At 42.7% G+C, this 22,714-nt stretch overlaps 1 protein-coding gene across 1 annotated transcript in view; it reads left to right on the top strand.

Annotated features, from left to right (window-relative positions):
- The window catches only part of LOC129709921 (inactive phospholipase C-like protein 2), a 251,709-nt gene that overhangs the window by 168,209 nt on the left and 60,786 nt on the right, over nt 1–22,714 (top strand). Inside the window, exon 3 of the mRNA XM_055656615.1 lies at nt 16,069–16,266. Coding sequence (XP_055512590.1) covers nt 16,069–16,266 — 198 coding nt within the window. The remainder of the gene's footprint in view (nt 1–16,068; nt 16,267–22,714) is intronic.

Here is a 22,714-nt window from a genome sequence, read left to right as displayed (position 1 = left end):
CCCTTGTTGCGAGTGCGGGGATGGGGAGAGAGAGCAGTGTTGCGGGGCATGGATGAGACCCTGGTGCGAGCCTCATCTATGGTGGCGGAGGGGAATCCCCGTTCCCTGAAGAACGAGGACATTTCCAATGCTTTATCATGTTCTTAAAACTGTCCAACAGAGGGCAGTTAGATAGAAATAAACAAAGGGGCATGTAAAAGCTGTGAAATACAGATCAGAGCTGCTGTAACGTTTTCCTCGCTTCACAGAGAGTACCTGATCTGCTGGGTATTTCCAACATTCTATTTTTTGTTTAATTTCCATGTAGCACACATCATCCATATTTCACAGGTACACAAAAATACTGGAGAAACTCAGCGGGTGCAGCAGCATCCATGGAGCAAAGGAAATAGGCAATGTTTTCGGGCCGAAACCCTTCTTCAGTCTGAAGAAGGGTTTTGGCCCGAAACGTTGCCTATTTCCTTCGCTCCATAGATGCTGCTGCACCCGCTTAGTTTCTCCAGTATTTTTGTGTACCTTCGATTTTCCAGCATCTGCAGTTCCTTCTTGAACACATCCATATTTCACATCTTTTTGATGTCTCTTTGTTTCACCATCAATTTCAGACCCTGAGCTGGTTCATCTCCTACCTCAAAGGTAGGAGTTTCTCTACTAACATAGGCAACTCTTTCTCCTCCCCAGCTAGCCTCTGCTGCGGGGTTCCACAAGGTTCCATCCTTGCCCCATTCTCTTCTCCCTGTATATGCTCCCCTTAGACCAAGTCATTGAAAGGCACGGCATTTCCTTCCATTGCTATGCAGACGATACACAACTCTATCTCCCCCTGAAGCCCAAAAACCGATCTAATCTACTTAACCTTATCCACTGCCTCGAGGATATAAAGGGTTGGATGGCCCAGAACTTCCTCCAACTAAACGAGAGTAAGTCTGAGGTCATCCTTCTCGGCCCCTCGGACTCAATCAAAATGATAGCAGGCAGCCTTGGAAGCCTTACCCCATTACTCAAACCCCATGCCAAAAACCTTGGCATGATATTTGACTCAGCATTGAAATTTGACAAACAAGTCAATGCCGTGCAAAAAGCGAACTTCTTCCAGCTTCGGACGATAGCTAAAATAAAATAATTCCTCCAGTTTGACGACCTCGAAAAGATCATCCACACATTTATCTCCTCCTGCTTCGATTACTGCAACTCCCTTTGCACTGGCATCAACCAATCTTCCCTGTCCCGCCTGCAACTGGTCCAAAACGCCGCAGTGAGACTCCTGACCGGTACCCGAAAAAGGGACCCGATGCTGGCCTCTCTCCACTGGCTCCCTGTGCGGTTCAGAATAAATTTCAAGATCCTTTTGTTTACAAAGCCCTTAACACCAATGTTAATGGCCTGCCCCCACCTACATCAAAAGTCTGCTTACCCACCACACCACCTCCAGGTCCCTCAGATCGGCCGACTTGGGGTTACTGAACATCCCACAGTCTAGGCATAAGCTCAGGGGCAACCGAGCCTTTGCGGTTGCAGCTCCTAGACTGTGGAACAGCATCCCTCTTCCCATCAGAACTGCCCCCTCCATCGACTGTTTTAAGTCGAGACTTAAAACTCATATTTACTCTCAAGCCTGTCTTGACGTAATCTGAGGGAGGGCTATATGTATGTATTTATGTATGTACTTAATCTATGAACCATTGTTGTATAACATTAGTACCTCCACCAATGTAAAGCACTTTGGTCAACGAGAGTTGTTTTTTAAATGTGCTATAGAAATAAAAGTAACTTGACGAGACCAATCCCAGTGTAACGATACTGAAACCCTTGTGCTAAAGGAGTGGCCAGTTCTGGAGTACTCAGCACTATATAGAATAGCTCAGGAACACAGCCTGTGCCGAACATGATAACAAGTTAAACTAATATCCTTTGCATGCATGTGATCCAGATCCTTCCATCCTTACATATTCATGTACCTGTCTAACAGCAGCATTGTATCTGCCTTCCCGCAGCGCCTTCCAGGAACTCACCACTTAAAAAAAGGGGGGCATGTGTTTAAAAAAAACATGCCCCACACATCATTATTCAACTCTCCCCCTCTGACCTTAAAACTAGGCCCTCTTATTTTTTTTAATTTCCATCCTGGGAAAAAAAAGGTTCTTACCCAACACTATCTATGCCTTCCATTAGTTTATGTACTTCTATCAGATCTTTCCTCAGCTTCCGACACTCTAGAGAAAGCAATCCAAGTTTGTCCATCCTCTTCTCATAGCTAATTTCCTCCAATCCAGGCACTGTTCTCATAAACGTTTTCTGCACCCTCTCCAAAGCCTTCATATTATTCCTGTAATGGGGAGACCAGAACTGCATACCCCAAATGCGGCCAATGTTTTACAAAGCTTCAACATGAATTTCTTGATGCCACGTGAGGTGACACAAATTGCCTGAAGAATGGCTTCTATAATGGTGTGGACGTGAGGGTGATCTGAGATCTATCTGTTCTAGCTGATGATCGTTGCAAGCTCAGACATTCCTTTAGCAGTCACGTGCTATGTTCCATCATCCGTCAGCATATAAATGATCTTGGAGCCTCTATCTCCTGTTGCCATTTAATTGTCCACCACCATTCATGACTGTGATTTTGGAGGATTTAAGTGATCTATTGATTGTGGGATTGCTCAGGTCTACCTCAAGCAAAAAAAAATCTGCAGATTCTGGAGATTCAACCTGAACCATTAATTTTTCTTTCTGCTTATTGCTGAATGCTGATTATCTTTTGCTGCATACTGTTAATACACTGTGTTGCAGTTGTTTCAGGTGATTAAACTTTAGAGATACACCGTAGAAGCAGGCACTTTGGCCTACTGAGTCTGCACCGACCAGCGATCACCCCATACACTAGCACCACCTCGGGATAATTTATAATTTTACGGAAGCCAATTAACTCACAAACCTGCACGTCTTTGGAGTGTGGAGGAAACCAGAGCATTCAGAGAAAACCCTTGTGGTCACAGGGAGAACGTACAAACTCCTCACAGACAGCACCCATTGTCAGGATCGAACCCGGCTCCCTGGCACTATAAGGCAGCAGCTCTATCGTTACACTACTGTGTCACCCTAACGATGATTCCAATTTTATATGTGCCCAATGTTGTTTTCAGAAATCTCTTTTGCCTTCAATGAAATGGAACTGATTGCCTGGTTTGGTAGTCATGGTAAAGTGAGGGATGTGCCATGCCATGAATTGATACAATGTGGTGGAATAGAATACTTCTATTGCTAGTAGCACAGAACCCCAGGCTTAAGCTGCCAGATCAATTCTGAATTTGTGTTCTTTAATACAGTGGTAGGGCATAAAACACAATGGAATGTATCCCTTTATCTGAGCAGAGTGTGTGTGATGGTTACTCGTACTCAGGCTGCCGTAGACAATGCATTAGTGAGGAAAAATAGTTGTAAGCATTATTGTTTCATTTGTCACGTTGCAGATGCAGTTTTGCAGCTCCCATGAGGTCAGTAGTTTTGCTTCTGAGCCACTGTTGATGCAAGCATAGATGCTGTTAAATTGTCGAGGCTTTGACCATTATCGTCCAAACATTATTGATTTGAGGCCTGAGGCTGGAAAATACAACGTCCATGCTTATTTAATGCAGGTGTTGCTGATAACGGCAGAGATGAGATCAGATAGTCTTGCTACTTAACCAATACAGCAGCATGCTAAAGCATAGAGCTTTCAATTCACGAGGTTCCATCCACACAATCTTCGTCCCTGACATGATTTTGGAGTTTCATGCCGACTTATCATTAAATAAACAAGCAAGATGAAAATTACTCCTGTCCTACTGCACCTTTTGTGAGATACTGGTGTGGGATAAATATAGATAGATATGCCATAGATTGTCACTATCATGTACAGTGATATGAAAGCAATACAGCAGCATACCTAAAATTTAGCACAAAATTCACTCACAGAAAACTGCCTGTTCCATCCACACAATCTTAAGTCACCTGACATGATTTTGGAGTTCAATGCCGAACTTATCATTAAATAAACAAGCAAGATGAGGTCATTCACTCCTCATACCTACTGCACCATTTTGTGAGATACTGCTTATTTTGTAGCTCAGTGTCACTTTGTTGCACCAACGATTGTTGCACCAACGACCAAAATATCCCACGATTTCCTTAGTTCCACATGCTCCTGCATGACCATTGATTTGGGTTTCTTTCTCCATTCTTTTCTAGAACTAGGGTGCATTGTCTCAGGATAGAGTCAATGGCTTAGGATGGAGGAATTTCTTCTCTCGGTCATTTGTGAATCTTTGCAATTATCTGTTTCACAAGCTGAATGTGCACCATTCGGTATGGTCAAGTCAGATTTTGTAAATACAGTAATTTAACCACTATGTGGCATGGTGGTTAACTTGTTGGGCTAGCAGATCCACAGACATGAACACAAATTGTAGTGTTTGCTCGGGAATTTGAGTTCAAGTTAATTTTTTTCACACAGAGGCTGGTGGGTTTTTTGGAACGAGCTGTCAGAGGAAGTAGTTGAAGCAAGTAGCATTGAAAGGATATCAGGACAGGTACATGGATGGGAAAGGCTAAGAGGGATGTGGACCAAACATGGGCAGGTGGGACTAGCACAGATGTTGCATCTTGGTCGGCAAGAGCATGTTTCCATGCTGTATGACTAATTACTTTTGCTTCTAAATCTAGTATTAAGCAAAAAGCTAACAAGTGTAACTGTGAAGTAGGAAATCTGCCGTTTTACTCAATCCTTTACCTCATTAGCCTATCTATTTTATTAAAACATTCACTTATTTACAGGATGTGAATTTAAAGCATTATTTGCTCAAGTTGTGGTCTGTGTTTCACCCCAATGCTTTTTTATTGATGGCTGTAAATATGTTCTTTCCCCATCATACCTGGTTTAAATGTGACTTAAAACTGATCAATATGGCTTATTTTATCTCATCTGAGCGTCAGTTAGGGATGGACAATAGAAGTCAATGGAGCCCAGATCCTGTGAATGGATACAATGGAAAAAGTGATTGTGGGGTTATGGCCACTGATTGGATCAATCATGACCTTATCAGTGGCAGAGCAGCCTCGCATGCTGGGTGGCTGTCTACAAATCTTATTTTCTATACATTTATGGCCTTTATGAAGTATTGGCTGAATGACTATTTTCAGTCTATTCCCAAAATATGACAGAGTGTCCGCTATTTGAAGTTGTGGTCAGTTTTCTCAGGAATACAGCAGTTGATCCACATTTTTAAATGGATTACTTCTTTTTCTTTTGAATGTGGAACAAAGAGAAAACGGACTATTCTTTCTGGCTTCACAGTTAAATCAGAGTTTGCTGCTCTTCTAATCAGTCTCTTCCAATCAGAATCGCGGGTACAGAACAAATAAAACTGTAAATGCTTGAAAAATATAACAGGAATGATGGAAGAACTCAGCCAGTTTAAGCAGCATCCGTGGCAAAGGAAACCAGTTAATGCTTCTGGTCAGGAAGCCATCCTTAGAAGTGGGGAATTTTTATTTATTTTTCAATGGTATATACTGTACATTGATTTCAGTCACTTCATGAGGTGACCTTCACTTTCTCCATGACCAATGCACATCTTGTAGGGAAAAGCTGGACTGCCGCAGTAGGTCGACCTCCAGCAGACAAGATCAGTTTTATGTGGTTCTCTTGTTATTACTTTTTCAGCAGGGGTTGCCACTGGGTACATCAGTAGATGGGCAGCAACCAGTTCCTGGGCTAGATTGTTTCTCGACTGAGAATACAGACCAGGGGAACAGATTGAAGTGTAAGATTAACTAGTTAAGACAAGGAAATGTGTTAGTTCGGGCTTGAAACTCTAAAACGTAGCATCTGGGTTAAGCAAAGAACAAATTTAGCAGTATAATTCCTGAAGCTCACATCCTGCGAACAAACAGGAGGCACAAGGAGGCAGGTGCTGGTTTACAAAAAAAGACACAAAGTGCTGGAGTAACTCAGTGGGTCAGGCAGCATCTCTAGAGAACATGAATAGGTGACATTTTGTGATGAGACCTCAACTATTCATGTTCTCCGGAGATGCTACCTGACCCGCTGAGTTGTAAAGGTCACATTGAATTAGTATATTGAATTTTCATAACTGTAAGCACAAATGGGTTAGAGCAAATAGCCTTTTCGCAGTGTGATATGACTGAACCTATTTTCCATGGTGGAAATATCAAAGACTAGAAGTCATAGCTTTAAGGTGAGACGGGCAAAATGACGTGCGGGTAAAGGTGGAGGCAGATACAATAAGAGGCTTTTAGAAAGGCCATACATATACAGAGAATGGAGGGATGTGGATCACGTACAGGCAGAGGAGATTAGTTAAACCTGGCATCATGTTCGGCACCGACATTGTGGGCCAAAGGGCCTGTTCCTGCGATGTACTTTTCAGGAGAGTCTGGTATACCCAGTAGTCGCTTCTGATTCAATTCCCATGATCTGAATATTATGAATAAAATACAAAGTGCAGAGGAACTAAAATGTTTGTACTCCATGAATATAATCAATGTATTGTAATTTTTTTAATTAAATCAGTCTGTCATTTTCCATAAAATTGCTGTCAATTATTCATTTTGTGCTCCACAACATAGTGTTTAATACAGTGCCCTCCATAATGTTTGGGACAAAGACCCATCATTTATTTATTTGTCTCTGTACTCCACAATTTGAGATTTGTAATAGAAAAAAAATCACATGTGGTTAAAGTGCACATTGTCAGATTTTAATATAGGCCATTTTTATACATTTTGGTTTCACCATGTAGAAATGACAGTAGTGTTTATACATAGCCCCCCCCCCCATTTCAGGGCACCATAATGTTTGGGACACAGCAATGTCATGTGAATTAAATGTATTTCTGTTCATGAAGTCTTCTGCAGGCAGTGGTCATTTACAAATCCACACCTGAAGAGTGTTTCTGACCTGTCGGACAGGTGTTTGGGGATTTTTCTTTATTATAGAGATAATTCTTCTGGCATCAGCTGTGGAGGTCACCCTTGGCCTGCCAGTCCCTTTGCGATTAGTAAGTTCACCCGTGCTCTCTTTCTTCTTAATGATGTTCCAAACAGTTGATTTTGGTAAGACTAAGGTTTGGTTGATGTCTCTAACAGTTTTATTCTTATTTCTCAGTCTCATAAAGGCTTCTTTGACTTTCATTGGCACAACTTTGGTCCTCATGTTGATAAACAGCAATGAAAGTTTCCAAATGTGATGGAAAGACTGGAGGAAATACTAGGTGCTGAGAGCTCTTATACCTGCATTAAGGAGGCATTTAAACATGGGGGGGGGGGGGGGGGGGGGGGGGGGGTATAAACACAGCTGTAATTTCTACATGTGAAAACAAAATGTATAAAATTGGCCTTTAATAAAATCTAACAATGTGTACTTTAACCACATGTGATTTTTTTTTCTATGACAAATCTCAAATTGTGGAGTACAGAGGCAAATAAATAAATGATGGGTCCATGTCCCAAACGTTATGGAGCATACTGTAATTGTACATTTATAAATGATTACAATAATTAAATGACTGCTTTGTGGAGGCAAAATGTACTCTCATTTCTGTATAATTCATGTGTTCAAAAGGTCAATAGTTTGACGCAAGGCAGTGCAAGATCAAGAAAGGACTATCTCACTCATGACAGTTCTAATATTCTAACAAAGCTAGAAATGACTCTTCTTAGCACTCATGGCACTGGAGTGTGTGAGTATCACAGGCATTTCATGATCCAATATAAATGGTAAAAACTATCACCTATAAAAATGTCTAGATTCTCTGAGCAACTTCAGGACATATATAGACATTCCCCAATTTACGTAAGGCTTATGTTCCGTAAACCCGTACATGTCAAATTGTATGCATTTAGAATCACCTTAAAATTAGGTATAAACAAAGAACTGCAGATGCTATTAATACACAAAACGACACAAAGTTTTGGAGTAACTCAGCCGATCAGGCTGTATCTCTAGAGGACATGGACAAGGGATGTTTCTCTGAAGATGGATCCCAACCTGAAACTTCACGTATCCATGTTTTCCAGAGATGCTGCCTGATCTGCTCAGTTACTCTAGCACTTTGTGTGATATCATCTTGAAACTAGGCAGTAATGGTGCTGATTTGCACCAACATCTTAACCCTCTGCCCCCACCCCGTCTTTTGATGCAGCTCACATTGTACTCCTGTTTATTGTGCTTTCTTCAAGCCCCCACCACCACTGCCAGGACGAGCTCGGTCACAGTGGGGCTCACACCCCTCTCACCAGTTGCCACGTCTTCCTGTCGGCCAGGTGTTACAGCATGAGCCACAACAATGGCCGCGTCAACTGGACGGTGCGGCTGTTGGTGCAGAAGGGCTCGCTGGTGCACCTTGTGCAAGATGTCGGCGACCCGGCTGGGAGTTGCTCTCCACCGCCTCCCTCATCCTTCTTTGCCTTCCCAGAGTCGCACTGACAGTGGTGGAAACTGGAAGAGCAGCGAGCCTGGCAAGACTTTTATGTTTATGAAGCGGACGGGAAACCCTCGCTATCCTCCCGTTGCAATAATGACAGGTCATTCAGGAAACAGGACCACCTATTGTGAATTGGTTAAGTGTGAGTTTAGATAAGTCGCCTATTACATAAGTCAGGGAGTAGCTGTAATCCCTATTGCATAATCTGCCACAAAAACTTATACAAGAGATTTTCCTGTGAATTTATAACATTGATATTATTTACTGTTCTATACAATGCGGAAGGATGTATATTTACATTAAGCCTCAGGATATTTCAAAGCACATTAAAGCCAATTAAGCTTTGCCCATCCCTGTGCACACAGATCTCTCCCACCATCTCCCGCAACGCTAATCACCCTGCTCTTTTCCTATTCTCCCTCTCCTCATCTCCCATCCCTGAGTCCCATATTTCCTGTTTATTTCCCCACCGACCCCTTCCATCTATTTCCTTCCCCCTGGCTCTACATTTCACCATGTATCTCCTAATCTGACACTCTTTTCTCTTCTTTTCATCTCTAGAGTTTGTCACTCACTCCATCCATCCCCCAATCACCCTCTCCTGACTTATCTGCCAAGCTTTGCCCCACCCCCACCTCTTTATTTCGGCTATATTCCCCTACTCTTACCAGTCTGAAGAACGATCCCAGCATGAAATGTTGTCTGTCCATTCTCTCCACTGATACTGGCTGACCCACTGAGTTCTTCCAGAAATGTGTTATTTTTGTCCTTGAATATCTCGCTGTGCAGAGACAGGATATCAACAAAATACCTTGTTCAAAGAAGGATGTAGCTATACCATATATATTAAATATATTATATTAATTATATATTAAATCAATGATTACAATGGACGTTTGGTCAAAATGATTAAAATGAGTGATAAAGATGAGTCTTGGCTGTTGATACTCGCACAGATCTGTCAGTTTTTAGACCTAAAACAGAGATTGAGGCAGTCTGGAAACAACTGTATAAATACAACAGGGGACCGTAAACCTCCAGGGATTTCCCAGCTGCTGATCTGAGAAAGGCAACTGAGTCCCTGCTAGGTTAACCTGTGGCAAGCACAGCAATCTATCAAACTTAATGTGAGAAATCAAATGCCAGGATAGAGAATAGTAAGTCCTTTTTATTTCATTTAATTAAGTCAGTTAAAATGTTTTGTATGTGTGCATTTGGAGTTGTAACTTAAAAAAAATAATAATTGAAATGGATAAAGATTGCTTCCATTATTGGATAAATAGTGAGTTACACATTCATGTAACTGTTGAAGACATTCAGAGAGCAGGTGGTGTTCCTGGGAGCAGAGACGTACTGCTGTTAGTCAGGTTCTGTCAGTGTCACTGGGCATCTGTGCTGGAGGGACCTGGGTTGCCTTGGGTCTGGCAGATCAGCTGTGTGGCAGCTTCCTAGTGGGAGGCAGCATCGGGAACATTGGAAGAAGTGTGATTGTCCATGCACAAGCGATTGGCAACCCTAAGGGAGTGGAAGCTCCATGCCAATGTTGTGTGTCTCCTGAGGTCTGGGGGAATGTTAGTCTAGTGACGTGTAAAGTAGAATCAATGTTACTTGATAGTTTATTCTCAGACATAGTGAAAACAAAACTTTAATCTTCCTTTCTCTCCCATCGCACATACAAATAATTGAAAGCTGCCCACGTCTCTGGGAAACACATTCAAATTACTCTGAGAAAGTGAAATAGAAAATTTGGAAAAAAAACAAATTAGTTCAATCGAGCAGGTTAACATTCTAAGTGCATCTCTGAGTGGAAAATTGTTGGTCATTGAATGTCAATTCTTGTTCCAGTTACCCAGAATTTGCAAGTTATGAATTGCTTTTTACTGTTGACCACATTCCCCCCCAACCTGTTTGTGGGTTAGGGCTGAGCTACAGAAATAACAGGTTGATGCTGCTTTCCGTGGCGTTTGAGTTGGTAATTTAAGTGTGAAGATTGCATCTGATAACTGTGTCTGACCACAGCACGGTGAATAAATGACTCATGTCTAATGTGAAAACACCAGCATCATTTTGTTGCATTGGCTATTTATAACATTGGTCTTTCTAATGATACCTACAGTTTAATGAAAACGTCAATATATTGTATGATACATATGGAGTTTTTTTCATTATTCTGTCTGCAGTGTAAACAAGATCATGCTACTATTTTAACCCATCTTATGAAATTGTTGAATATAAGCCAATATCATAGTGCAGTGATGTCCTTCTAAATGCAGCATTTGAGGTACACGGGATCATAAGGTCATAAGGAATAGGAGTCAAATTAGTCCATTCAGCCCATCAAGCCCACTCCTCCATTCAACCATGGCTGATCTATCTTTCCCTCCTAACCCCATTCTCCTGCCTTCTCGCCACAACCTCTGACACCTGATACTAATCAAGATAATGACTGCAACACAATATCATGTGTTAAATGCCCTTTACACTTCTCACAGCATATGTATTAGACAAGTTGTAGATAAAAGGAACTTCAGATGCTGGGACGTTGCAGAGAACACAAAGTGCTGAAGCAACTCAGCGAGTAGACAGTATCTCTGAAAGACATGGATGGGCAATGAATCAGTTTAGGACAGTTCTTCAGATTGATTGTAGTGAGGGGATAAAGCTGGAGCTGGGGACAGGACCTGGCTTGGCAAGTGATAGATGGGGGGGGGAGGGGTGGGAAAATAGATTGGCAGATGGTTGGACAAAGGCCAGAGATCAAAAGTAGACAAAAGAATGTCAAAAGTGGACAAAAGGAGACAAAATGATGTCAGATAAGGAGAGAAGGCAAGTGAAATATGAGTGAATTGTTAAGCCAGAGTGAAAAACATAGGTGGACGGGTACAGGGCTGGGGGGTGATGGGATAGTGGGAGAAATGGGAGTGGGAGTTGGGTGGGTTGTTATCAGAAAGAGAGAAGGGGGGGGGGGAGAAAAAAAAGGGGGGGGGGTTACCTAAAATTGAAGAAATCAATGTTCATATCATTAGGTTTTAAGCTACCCAAGCAGAATATGAGGTGCTGTTCCTCCAGTTTGCATGTGGTCTCACTCTGGCAATGGAGGAAGCCCAGGACATAAAGTTTGGTATGGGAATGGGAGGGAATGTGACAATGTGACAATAAATGGACCTTGATCTTGAAACCTTGAAATTAAAATGGTTAGCAGTCAGGAGATTCAATAGGCAGTAGCGGATCGAGCACAAGTCTACACTTGGTCTCACCGATGTAAAGGATGCCACATTGGGAGCACTGAATGCAGTGGATGAGATTAGAGGAGGAGGTGCATGTGAACCTCCGTCTCATCTGGAAGGGCTGCAGGGGTCCCTGGATGGAGGTGAGGGAGGAGGGGTAGGGACAGGAATTACATTTCCTTTGGTTGCAAGGAAAATATTTGGAGAGTTGGCAGTTTGAGTTGCATGGGATGGGCGAACCAAGGAGTTGTGAGGGAGTGGTTTCTATGGAAAGGGGTTGGGACGGAAATTCTGTATGTGACAAGTGGTGGGATCACTTAAAGGTGGCAGAAATGTTGGTGAATGATGTGTTGGATGTGGAGGATAGTGGGATAACAGATAAGGACCAGGGGAACTCTATTCTTGTTCTGCCTGGGGGAGCGAGACCAGAACTGTGGCATCTAGGTGAGGGATCCTTTCACACCAGTAGGTGGAGAACCATGTTTACCTTGTGGTGGGGGCATTGTGGATATTCTCGAGTGGAAAGGCTCATTTTAGGAGCAGATGCAGCGAAGACCAAGAAATACGGAGTGGGGAATGGTGTCCTTGCAAGAGGCAAGGTGGGAGGAGGTGTAGTCAAGATATATGTGGGAGTCAGTGGGTTTATAGTAGAGATGTATGTTATGGGACATATGTGTCTTCGGCAACATATGTAACAGTGGTCTTCCATATCCTGCAGCTGAATATGATGAGTTGAAGCCAGGCAAATGATGTAGCAGTTTAAAGTGGAAATAATATCTTAATGCAATTAATAAAATAGACCTGCAGAAATAGAATATAGAATCTTAAAGCACAGAAGTAGGTCGTTTTGTCTATTATGGCTGGCTCTTTGCAATTGAGATGCAATTAATCCCCTGCTCTTTTCCTAACATCTTTTATTTTCGATTAAACGTTTTTGGCCAATTCCTTTCTGAGAGTTGCAACTTGGACTATCTTCACCAACCTTCCAGTCATTGTACTGATGAAAGGTGGAAATTGGATAAAATCATAATTAGAATTGAGCAGATGTACAGGAGTCCCTTTTGCTACCGGACAATATTTTAGACCTTTTAGACTTTAGAGATACAGCACAGGAACAGGTCCTTCGGCCCGCTGAATCCGCGCCGACCAGCGATCACCCCGTACACTAACACTATCACTGCACACTAAGGACAATTTGCAATGTTTTACCAAAGCCAAGTAATCAACAAACCTGTACTTCTTTGGAGTTTGGGAGCAAACCAGAGCACCCGGAAAAACCCCATGTGTTCCCAGGGAGAACGTACAAACTCAATACAAAACTTACAAAATTCTTAAGGGGTTGGACAGGCTAGATGCAGGAAGATTGTTCCCAATGTTGGGGAAGTCCAGAACAAGGGGTCACAGTTTAAGGATAAGGAGCAAATCTTTTAGGACTGAGATGAGAAAAACATTTTTCACACAGAGAGTGGTGAATCTGTGGAATTCTCTGCCAAGAAGGTAGTTGAGACCAGTTCATTGGCTATATTTAAGAGGGAGTTAGATGTGGCCCTTGTGGCTAAAGGGATCAGGGGGTATGGAGGAAAGGCATGTACAGGATACTGAGTTGGATGATCAGCCATGATCATATTGAATGGTGGTGCAGGCTCGAAGGGCCGAATGGCCTACTCCTGCACCTATTTTCTATGTTTCTATGTAATACAAACAGCATCTGTGGTCATATTCGAACTCGGGTCCCTGGCGCTGTAAAGGCAGGAATCTACCATTGTGCTACAGTGCCACCCCTAAATGCAATATCTTAATGCTATTATAAAATAGATATTTTCCTTTAAATATATTGATATCTGCCACCATCAGCTACACTGTATGGTTCCAAAATGTCTTCATGAGGCCAGAGGTGATAGCTGACATGAGAATGTTCTGTGATAATAATTACCTTTCTAAATTGTCATTTAAGATAGCCTTCATTATGTTTAATATTCACAGCTATATACACACTGATTGTTTGTTTACATTCTTCTATGTCTTTTTAAATATGAACAAAATTCTGAACAAATATTATATTACTGGATTTATGGCATTACATAACGAGGCTAAACACTAAATTTTGCCCAACCTTTAATTGCTGAGATGCAAATTTTAACAATGTAAATGATTGAAATATAATATTTTAATTTTTTGTCATCTTATTCCTTTAAATTGTTCATCACATTGTTTCCATTCAGTATTATCACACCTTCTACTAATTATTCCATGGAAATATGACATAAATTTCATTGCAAGTATTAATCCATCCAGATTCCTACTGGGAACTCACTAAGGCGAATATCTTTGTTTTATCGGGATTTTTAAATGGATTTTTTTAAATTAAAAAATATCCAATTGTAGTTGGAGTATCAGTGAGCTCTGTACCATTAGCTTTATTGTTCACATTAGAGATGGTAAAAGGCTCAGCCTGGATTTCTCCCCCTTACTACAATCAGTCTGATGAATGGTCCTGACCTCAAAACGTTGTCTCCATGACTTCCAGAGATGCGGCCTGACCCTCTGAGTTACTGAAGTACTCTGTGTCTAGATATGCAGTGATTTTCACTGAAAAGTGAATGAATGTAGATTTAATTCTGATGACCCTGACAGATGGCTGTTGGTCCAAACCATACCTGGCTGAACGAACAATTGAAAGAGCAGAAATAAAATTAGAATGTACCGCCGTACCCAACAGCTTGCCTGGTGAAAAATTGAACTACACATCTAAACATGTTTCCTTCAGTTCATAATGACCACCTTTGTTTTATAAATCCATCCCTTGCATTTTTAACTGTACCAGTGGTTGGTTGTCATTTCTCCATGATTGGAATTCCACTGTCTGATCACACTGTATTCCACATATCCATATCCCATTCCACCATTCCTGCTAATTTATTTCCTTACTTCGGGTCCCATTCCTCACTCACATTTATATTAATTCATCTCTCATTTAAGAATATGGGGTAAGCCATTTAGAATGGAGACAAAGAAACACTTCTTCACACAGAGAGTTGCGAGTCTGTGGAATTCTCTGCCTCAGGGGGCAGTGGAGGCCAGTTCTCTGGATACTCTCAAGAGAGAGCTAGATAGGGCTCTGAAAGATAGCAGAGTCAGGGGATATGGGGAGAAGGCAGGAACGGAGTACTGATTAGGGATGATCAGCCATGATCACATTGAATGGCGATGCTGGCTCAAGGGGCCAAATGGCCTACTGCTGCATCTATTGTCTGTCTATTGTCACCCTCATCCCCCCAAGAACTCCCTGTACAGGAAGTTCTGCACTCTGATGCACATCCTTTTCCTTTATTCTTCTATTATCTAATCCTTGCATTCAGATCTTAGATCGAATGGGATCCAAAGAGAGCTTGCTGAATGGATAGAAAATTGGCTTCATGGCAGGAAGCAGAGGGTGATGGTGGAAGGTTGCTTTTCAATGGTGTGTCTCAAAGTTCAGTGCTGGGCCCATTGCTGTTTGTCCTCTATATCTTTGACTGAGAGCGCACAAAGAATGATTAGCAAGTTTGCAGATTATCACCCTGTTATAGGAAAATTGTCATTAAGCCGGAATTGGTGTGGAGAATATTTACGAGGATGTTACCAGGATTTGAGGGACTGGGCTAAAGGGAGAGGTTGAGCAAGCTAGGACTTTCTTGGAGCTCAGGAGAATGAAGTGGTGATCTTATAGAAGTGTATAAGGTTATGAGAGGAATAGAGGTACGTACTATCACAACTTAATAAAAAACATTTGGACAGGTACCTGGATAGGATAGGTTTAGAGGGATATGGGCCAAATACAGGCAGGTGGGGCATATAGTCGGTGTTGGCAAGTTGGGCCGAAGGCCCCTTTTCCATGCTGTATGACTATGACTATGCTGATGGTTATGGAGGAGGAAGTGTTGCTACGAATTCTCCAACTTTTTGATTGATATATTGGCCAACATTGGATGCATCCCAGGGTACATTTGTTTCCTTTGCATCTTCCCTTTAGTTTTATAACTGGCATGTTCAAACATAACAAAAAACACTTTTTCCACATAACAAAATGAACAAATGGAGATTTCTAACAAATGACCAGTGAAGTGCTTCAAGGAGTATTGAAGGATACACATTAGCTGTGAGTGCTGTTGGTTCTGCACAACTGGAGGATTGCATTTTTCAATTGTTATTTTTTGCTACTAAAACTACATTTCGGGCGCTATTGATCAGTTTTTTGGCTGAAAAAAAAATCACTTTCATTTGAAATTTAGACATTTATATTCAAGCCTATCATGTATGCGATAAGATTAGTAAATTATAGATTTTAATGTAATTAATTTCATATACTTTTTTTTCAGGTTGCAATAGTTTCCTTCAAGGAAATATGTGGCGTATCCCCAGTTTCTAATCTAATACAGTGCTTTATGGCCTTGTCAACACTGCTCAACAGTGATAACATTCCAATTGTGGTACTGAATCTGAAAGATGATTACCCGTCAATGGAGCCACAAGGAGTGATCCCTGAGGTACTGAAGAAAGTCACTGCATATGAGGTGGTAAGTATTTTTATAGCAAACCTATATCCTCATCAGTTCACTGGATGAAAATTGTAAAGTTTGATGATAGTCCAAACAGCAAAATGCCTCACAGATGTTTTCATCAGCAAAACCTTTCTGAGATTTGATATTATTTCAGAGACTTGGGAGGCCATTCACAGGGGGTTTTCTGGAAAGTTTAAATGCTGGGCAGGAATGTCAATGATTTTTGATTTATAATCGGGCTGAGGTTCCAATTGTGTTGGGTTCTACTTGTATCTATTTAAGAGGTCGATGAGGACAATTTGCATGTAATTTTTTTGTTGCTGAAACAATCTCACATATTGTTCTCGTGACAGATTTAACCTCACAGTGACCTTTGTCCAGCCCATCAAGGAACTCAAGTCTTTTCAGTGGTAAATCAATTAACATCATATACCTAGGTTGTTTATCAAATACATCAGATTTATAAGGGCCACTGCATAAGGGGCAGCACAAGAGTTCAGCTGGAAAAAAAGTTGTTGCCTTGGAGATCATGTTCAATCTCAACGTCAGGTGATGTCTTCATGGAGTTTGCAACTTTTTCCCGGTGACCGCGCCCGTTTCCTGTGGGTGCTCTGGTTTCTTTGTTAAGGGCTTGGACACACTAGAGATTGTTAAGGGCTTGGACACGCTAGGTGCAGGAAAATTGTTCCCGATGTTGGGGGAGTCCAGAACCAGGGGGCCACAGTTTAAGATTAAGGAGTAAGCCATTTAGAACGGAGACGAGGAACCACTTTTTCTCACAGAGAGTGGTGTATCTGTGGAATTCTCGGCCTCAGAGGGCGGTGGATGCGTGTTCTCTGGATGCTTTCAAGAGAGAGCTAGATAGGGCTCTTAAAAATAGCGGAGTCAGGGGACATGGGGAGAAGGCAGGAACGGGGTACTGATTGGGGATGATCAGCCATGATCACATGGTGGTGCTGGCTCGAAGGGCCAAATGGCCTACTCTTGCACCTATTGTCTATTGCCTATTGTCTTCCTGTGTCCCAAATATGGGGGGGGGAGGGGGGGGGAGGAAAATGATGCTGCATCGGCCTCTGTAAATTGCCCCAAAAGTCTAGATGAGCCGGTAGAATGTGAGCAGGAGTTGTTGAGAATGTAGATACATTTAAAGAATGGGATGAATGTAGGATTTGTGTTAATAGATGGTTAATGGTCAATGTAGACTTAATGAGCCAAATGGCCTGTTTCCCTGCTCTGGCTCTTTCTATGACTAAGATTAGTGTGAGATTAGTAAGATAAGGCAGCAGTTATTGAGTTAAAACTTTCGAGGTGTTGCCTTTTGGCAACGTTGGATACTGTTTGATATTTACATAGAGCGGTTTTCTTCATTCAGAGCAGACAAGTTCTTTCAGTATTTTATCTAATTTATTTGAATTAATTAAGCACCATACACCCATTTGTCATAGTGCATGGTGCATCGTTCTTCTTCCTGATTTCCTTTTATAGAAATCCTTCTATATCCTTCTGTTCTATACAGAGCACCCCTCAGTACTTACAATCCCTGAAAAATCAAATTCATCGCTCCATGTATCTGGTCAGCAATCCTCTGTTAACAGTGGATTATTCATAGAGGCTGCTGCCATTATTTAAATGCTGTGGTGTTCCCAACCAATTGCTGGAGTAGAAATTGCACTTTCCGTGAAAAGCAGGAAAATCTGGTTCATGGCAGCGGAGCTGTCTCACAAAGCTACCAGCGTTGAAAAATTAGTGCAATTACTGCAATTTCCAGGATTGAAAGTAAGTAGTGTTAGGACTTGGCTATTGGGAATTATTGTAATTATGTTTTCTTTAATTAATGGTAAGAGAATCTTTGTAAGGTAATTAAGGATCAACACATTCATGGTTAGATTTTTGTAACTGTGATGTGTGCACCATTTTCTGTAGGTGTAAAGAAATATTTGCAACACAGTGACATTGCAGTTTCTGTATCTGCTGTTTTTTTAAAAATAATTCCATCGTTTAGAAATGCAGATTTACACTCCCACCTACCTGTAAATGCTAGGTTGTTCCCAGTTTACAAACACCTGATTTATGCACTGCCCGTACAAACATTCAAGCGTTTGGGAGACTGGAGGGATGGATTTGCCAGCTGGCGCAGGGCTGCAGGCAACTGTTCTTGACAGTAGCTGGAATTTTGCCACATCGATCTCAAGAAGAATATATTCTAGTTAACATTTTAATGTCCATTTGGTAAATCCTCTCCAGCGAAGCAGTCAGGGCCAGCAGCATTGTCCTTTTAAAAACCATCCATCTATACATAACTAAAGCTCTGATCTTGTGCTCTTCCAGTTTGCGCAAAAACAGTACACGATAGCGCTACGATTTTTCATCAGCTCACTCACCGTTCTCCTGTGCTGCGAGTGCAACACGTTTTGTTTCTATCGGTGATATATTTTAATAGTTAGCGAGGTTTAAAAATCTTTAAAACCGCGCGTGCGCAGATCGATCTCTCCTGCCAGTCAGCGCCATGCGGATTATTCTCTTCTCCTGTCACTCCCCGGGACGGTCCGCCCCTTTTTGCGCCATTTACTGGAGCTGAGGGACGCTATTGGTGGCAGGCGAAGGTCTCCAACCGGACAGATTTTTGGAGGGACCGGAAGCAGCGCGGAGTCGGAGATGTCGCCAAAAGGAAAGCAGACAATCTGGAAAAGTGCGTCCAGCGCGCGCTGTGAGTCCCAAACGGACCACCATCGCAACGCCCCATAGTTCCAGCCCCTTCCCCTCTAGTCCTCCTCGCTGGCTCCTGCCCCCCTCCCCCGTGATACCCCCCCTCTCCCCCATGGCTCTTCCCGTCTTTTCCCCGGGCTCCCCACACCCCACATGCCGGCGTGGCCGTAGCTGCTGGTGCTTCCTGGCTGATCCAAGGTCTGGCTCGCCTGGCTGATCCAAGGGCGCCTACGGCTGATGCTCCACCGGGGTGCACAAGAAGGGAGTGGAGTGGCAACCTCGAGATCCTGGGGAGGGAGAGTGGGGGAGGAGAGGGGATAGAGGGAGAGGAGGAGGGGGGGGTGGGGGAGGTAGGGAGTGCGGAATAGAGGGAGAGGAGGGTAGTGGGGAGGAGAGGAGGGATAGTGGGGGGGATAGGGGGAGGTGAGGAGTGGGGGAGGTGGGGGGTTGAGGGATAGGAGAGGAGTAGGGAGGGAGGGAGGGAGTGACTGAGGGTAGGGGAAAAGAGAGGGAGAGAGAGGTGAGGGAGGGAATGGGGGAGTGGAGGAGGAGAAGGGAAATAAGAGGGATGGTGAAGAGTAGGTGGAGAGAGTGCTAGGGATGAGGGGGAGTGTGTTGTGCCTGTGCAGTTAGGGGCTATGGATGAGTGGTGGAATATTGCATTTGGGGACCAGGCTTCCTGCATGACAGGGGCCCAACGGGTCCCACTTAGTCTAGTAACATTTAAAACCTCAATGGCAGTAAAATAATTTAAAAGAATATCATTATTAGCCCAAGACAGGCCCAGGCTAAAATTGTTATTATCAGCTTTAATATCAGGAATGGCAAAAGGGCATTTAAATTACTTCCCCAGACTATCTATTCCTATGGGACAGCCCACCTCTGCGGGCACTTTCTGCCGCGTGGAACAGATTTTTCGTTGATGATTGTTTGCTGTACCGTCCAATTAAGTCAGCTGATGATGAAGATGCTCTCCAAAAGGATCTCGATACTATGGGTGAGTGGTCACAACAATGGGGCATGCAGTTCAACCCTTCCAAATGTGAAACTATGCGTGTCATCAGAAAGGGGAATCCAGGCGAAACATCTTACAATATACTTGGTGCCACCCTTGAAGAATCCAAACAAACCAAGTATCTTGGCATCAAATTGCAGAATGATCTGCGTTGGAATGGTCACTCATCATGCAACGGTGAAAGCAACAGGTGTCCTAAACTTTCTGAGGCGCAACTTTCATCATTGTTCAACTTCTGTCAAGGAGAAGCTAAACTTCACCCTCGTTAGACCTCATTTGGTCTACTCAGTTGCAGCATGGGACCCATACACAAATAAAAACATTTCTTCCATTGAACGTGTCCAAAGACAGGCAGCTCGATTTGTTACTAACACCTATGAGAGAGAAGCGAGTGTCACCAAATTTCTGAATTCTCTGGGGTGGAACCCTCTCCAAGACGGATGTGAAGCTCACCGTTTGTCCTGTTTTTACAAAATGTTAAATGGTCAGCTCGACATAGACTACAAGACCTACACCAAACACAAACCAATTAGGAGCAGACGAGGGCATTCGATCCAATTTGTGATCCCAGCTACAAAGACAGATGTGTACAGCAATTTGTTCTTCCCCCGCACAATTAAAGCATGGAATAATCTCCACCCAACTATAGTTACCCAACCTGATGCAACTAAATTTAAAGTAGCTCTTTCTTCCCAATAACCCTTTCTGGCTTAAGTCCTCCCTTCACCACCTTCAGTTTAAATTCCAATTGGAATATTTTGGAGGACCAAGAAACCAAGGACCAAGAATACAGTTTGCGGCCACATTTTCAACTTGCAAACTGTTATAAGGTTACTAGTTATAAGAATACTTGGATTCTTTTCGCAGGAACTTAAGAGTCTGAGAAATGACCTTATGAAAATTAATAACATTATGAGGGGCATGGAAAGGGTAAATAGTCACAGTCTTTTGTTAAGGGTGGAGGAATGCAAATTGAGAGGAGCTTTAAAATGTGAGGGGAAAGAGATTGAGGGGTAGGTTTTTCACTCAGAGGGTGACAGTATATGGAACAAGCTGCCAATGGAGGTGATAGAGGCAGATTAGAATAACAGTGTTTATAACAGATAAGAAAGAGATAGAGATATGTTTGCCAAATGCATGAAAATGGTAAGCGCGTACCATTACCGTTGGTGTAAATGGTACACTACTATCAATAGCGTGCATTAACTCCAGCCCCCAGCCACCCTTGATCCACTGCAGTTTGCCTCATGTCGCAACAGATCCACGGTAGACGCAATCTCCCTGGCCCCAAACACATCTCTGGAACATCTAGACAATAAGGACATCTAATTCAGACTTTTATTTATTGACTATAATTCTGCCTTCAACATCATAAATCCATCCAAACTCATCTCCAAACTCTTGGAATCGCAGTCAGTATCGCAGTTCCTCGATTTGTTGACGCACAGACCACAGTCTGAGGATAGGAGCCAACACGTCCTTCACAATAATTCTCAAGGATGCTTATACTCTCTGCACTCACGACTGTACAGCCAAATTCGATTATAACTCCATCTGCAAGTTATAACTCCATACTCTGATATAACTTCATCTGCAAGTGGGCGGATCATGAACAATAATGTGATGGAGTACCTGAATGGGATTAAAGAGTTTACTAACATGGTGCCAGGTCAACAACCTCTCACTCAAGGTCAGCAAGACAGAGGAGCTGGTTATTGGAGTATATGCCCCAATCAGCATCATTGGGGTGAAATGGAAATGGTTGAGATATTCAAGTTGAGAGGCATAAATATCCAACGATATGTCGTGCATTGACCAGAATGAAGCTTCAGCCAACAAAGCACGTCAACACCTCTATCTTCTCAGGAGACTGAGAAAATTCATCATGTCTCCAGCGACTCTTACAAACTTCTACAGATGCACCGTAGATAGCATACTGTCAGGTTGCATCACAGCTTGCTTTGGCAACAGCTCTACAGCAAGAAATTGCAAAGAATTGGAATGTAGCCCAGTCCATCACACAGACCAGACTCCCCACCATTGACTCCATCTACACTTCATGCTGCCTTGGGAAAACATCCAACATAACCAAGGACATTTCCCACCCCTGTCATTCCTCCTTCTCCCCATGTAGAAGATACATAAGCTTGAAAGCGTACATCACCAAACTCAGGAACAGCTTCTCCCTGATAACAGACTCCTGAACAGTCCTTCCATAAGCTAGGGTGCCGCACTGATTTTACACCCGACATCATTGCGGACATTGGACTTTTTCTCTGGAATTGTTACGCTATAATGTTGAGGTACTATATTCCCCACACCTTCCCTCTACTGTTTGTACTTGTGTTCGGTTTGATTGTATACATGTGATACATACTTTCTGATATGATTGGATTGCACAAAAACAACTGCTTTACCTCAGTACACATGACAATAATAAACCAAAACAGAAACAAAGGTTCACTGGATCTCAGAAGATCCTTGGATAGCCACAAAATGCTGGAGTAACTCTGCAGAGAAACAATGGGTGACGTTTCGGGTCGAGACCCTTCTTCAGACGGAGTCAGGGGAGAGGGAAACTAGAGATATGGAAGGGTACATAGAAAATAGGTGCAGGAGTAGGCCATTCGTCCCTTCGAGCCTGCACCGCCATTCAATATGATCATAGCTGATCATCTAACTCAGTATCCTGTACCTGCCTTCTCTCCATACCCCCTGATCCCTTTAGCCACAAGGGCCACA

The sequence above is a fragment of the Leucoraja erinacea genome, chromosome 2, assembly GCF_028641065.1.
Source record: "Leucoraja erinacea ecotype New England chromosome 2, Leri_hhj_1, whole genome shotgun sequence".
NCBI classification, from domain to species: domain Eukaryota; kingdom Metazoa; phylum Chordata; class Chondrichthyes; order Rajiformes; family Rajidae; genus Leucoraja; species Leucoraja erinaceus.
Note: the sequence above shows the minus strand (reverse complement) of the source record. Positions and strands in the feature narration are given on the sequence as shown.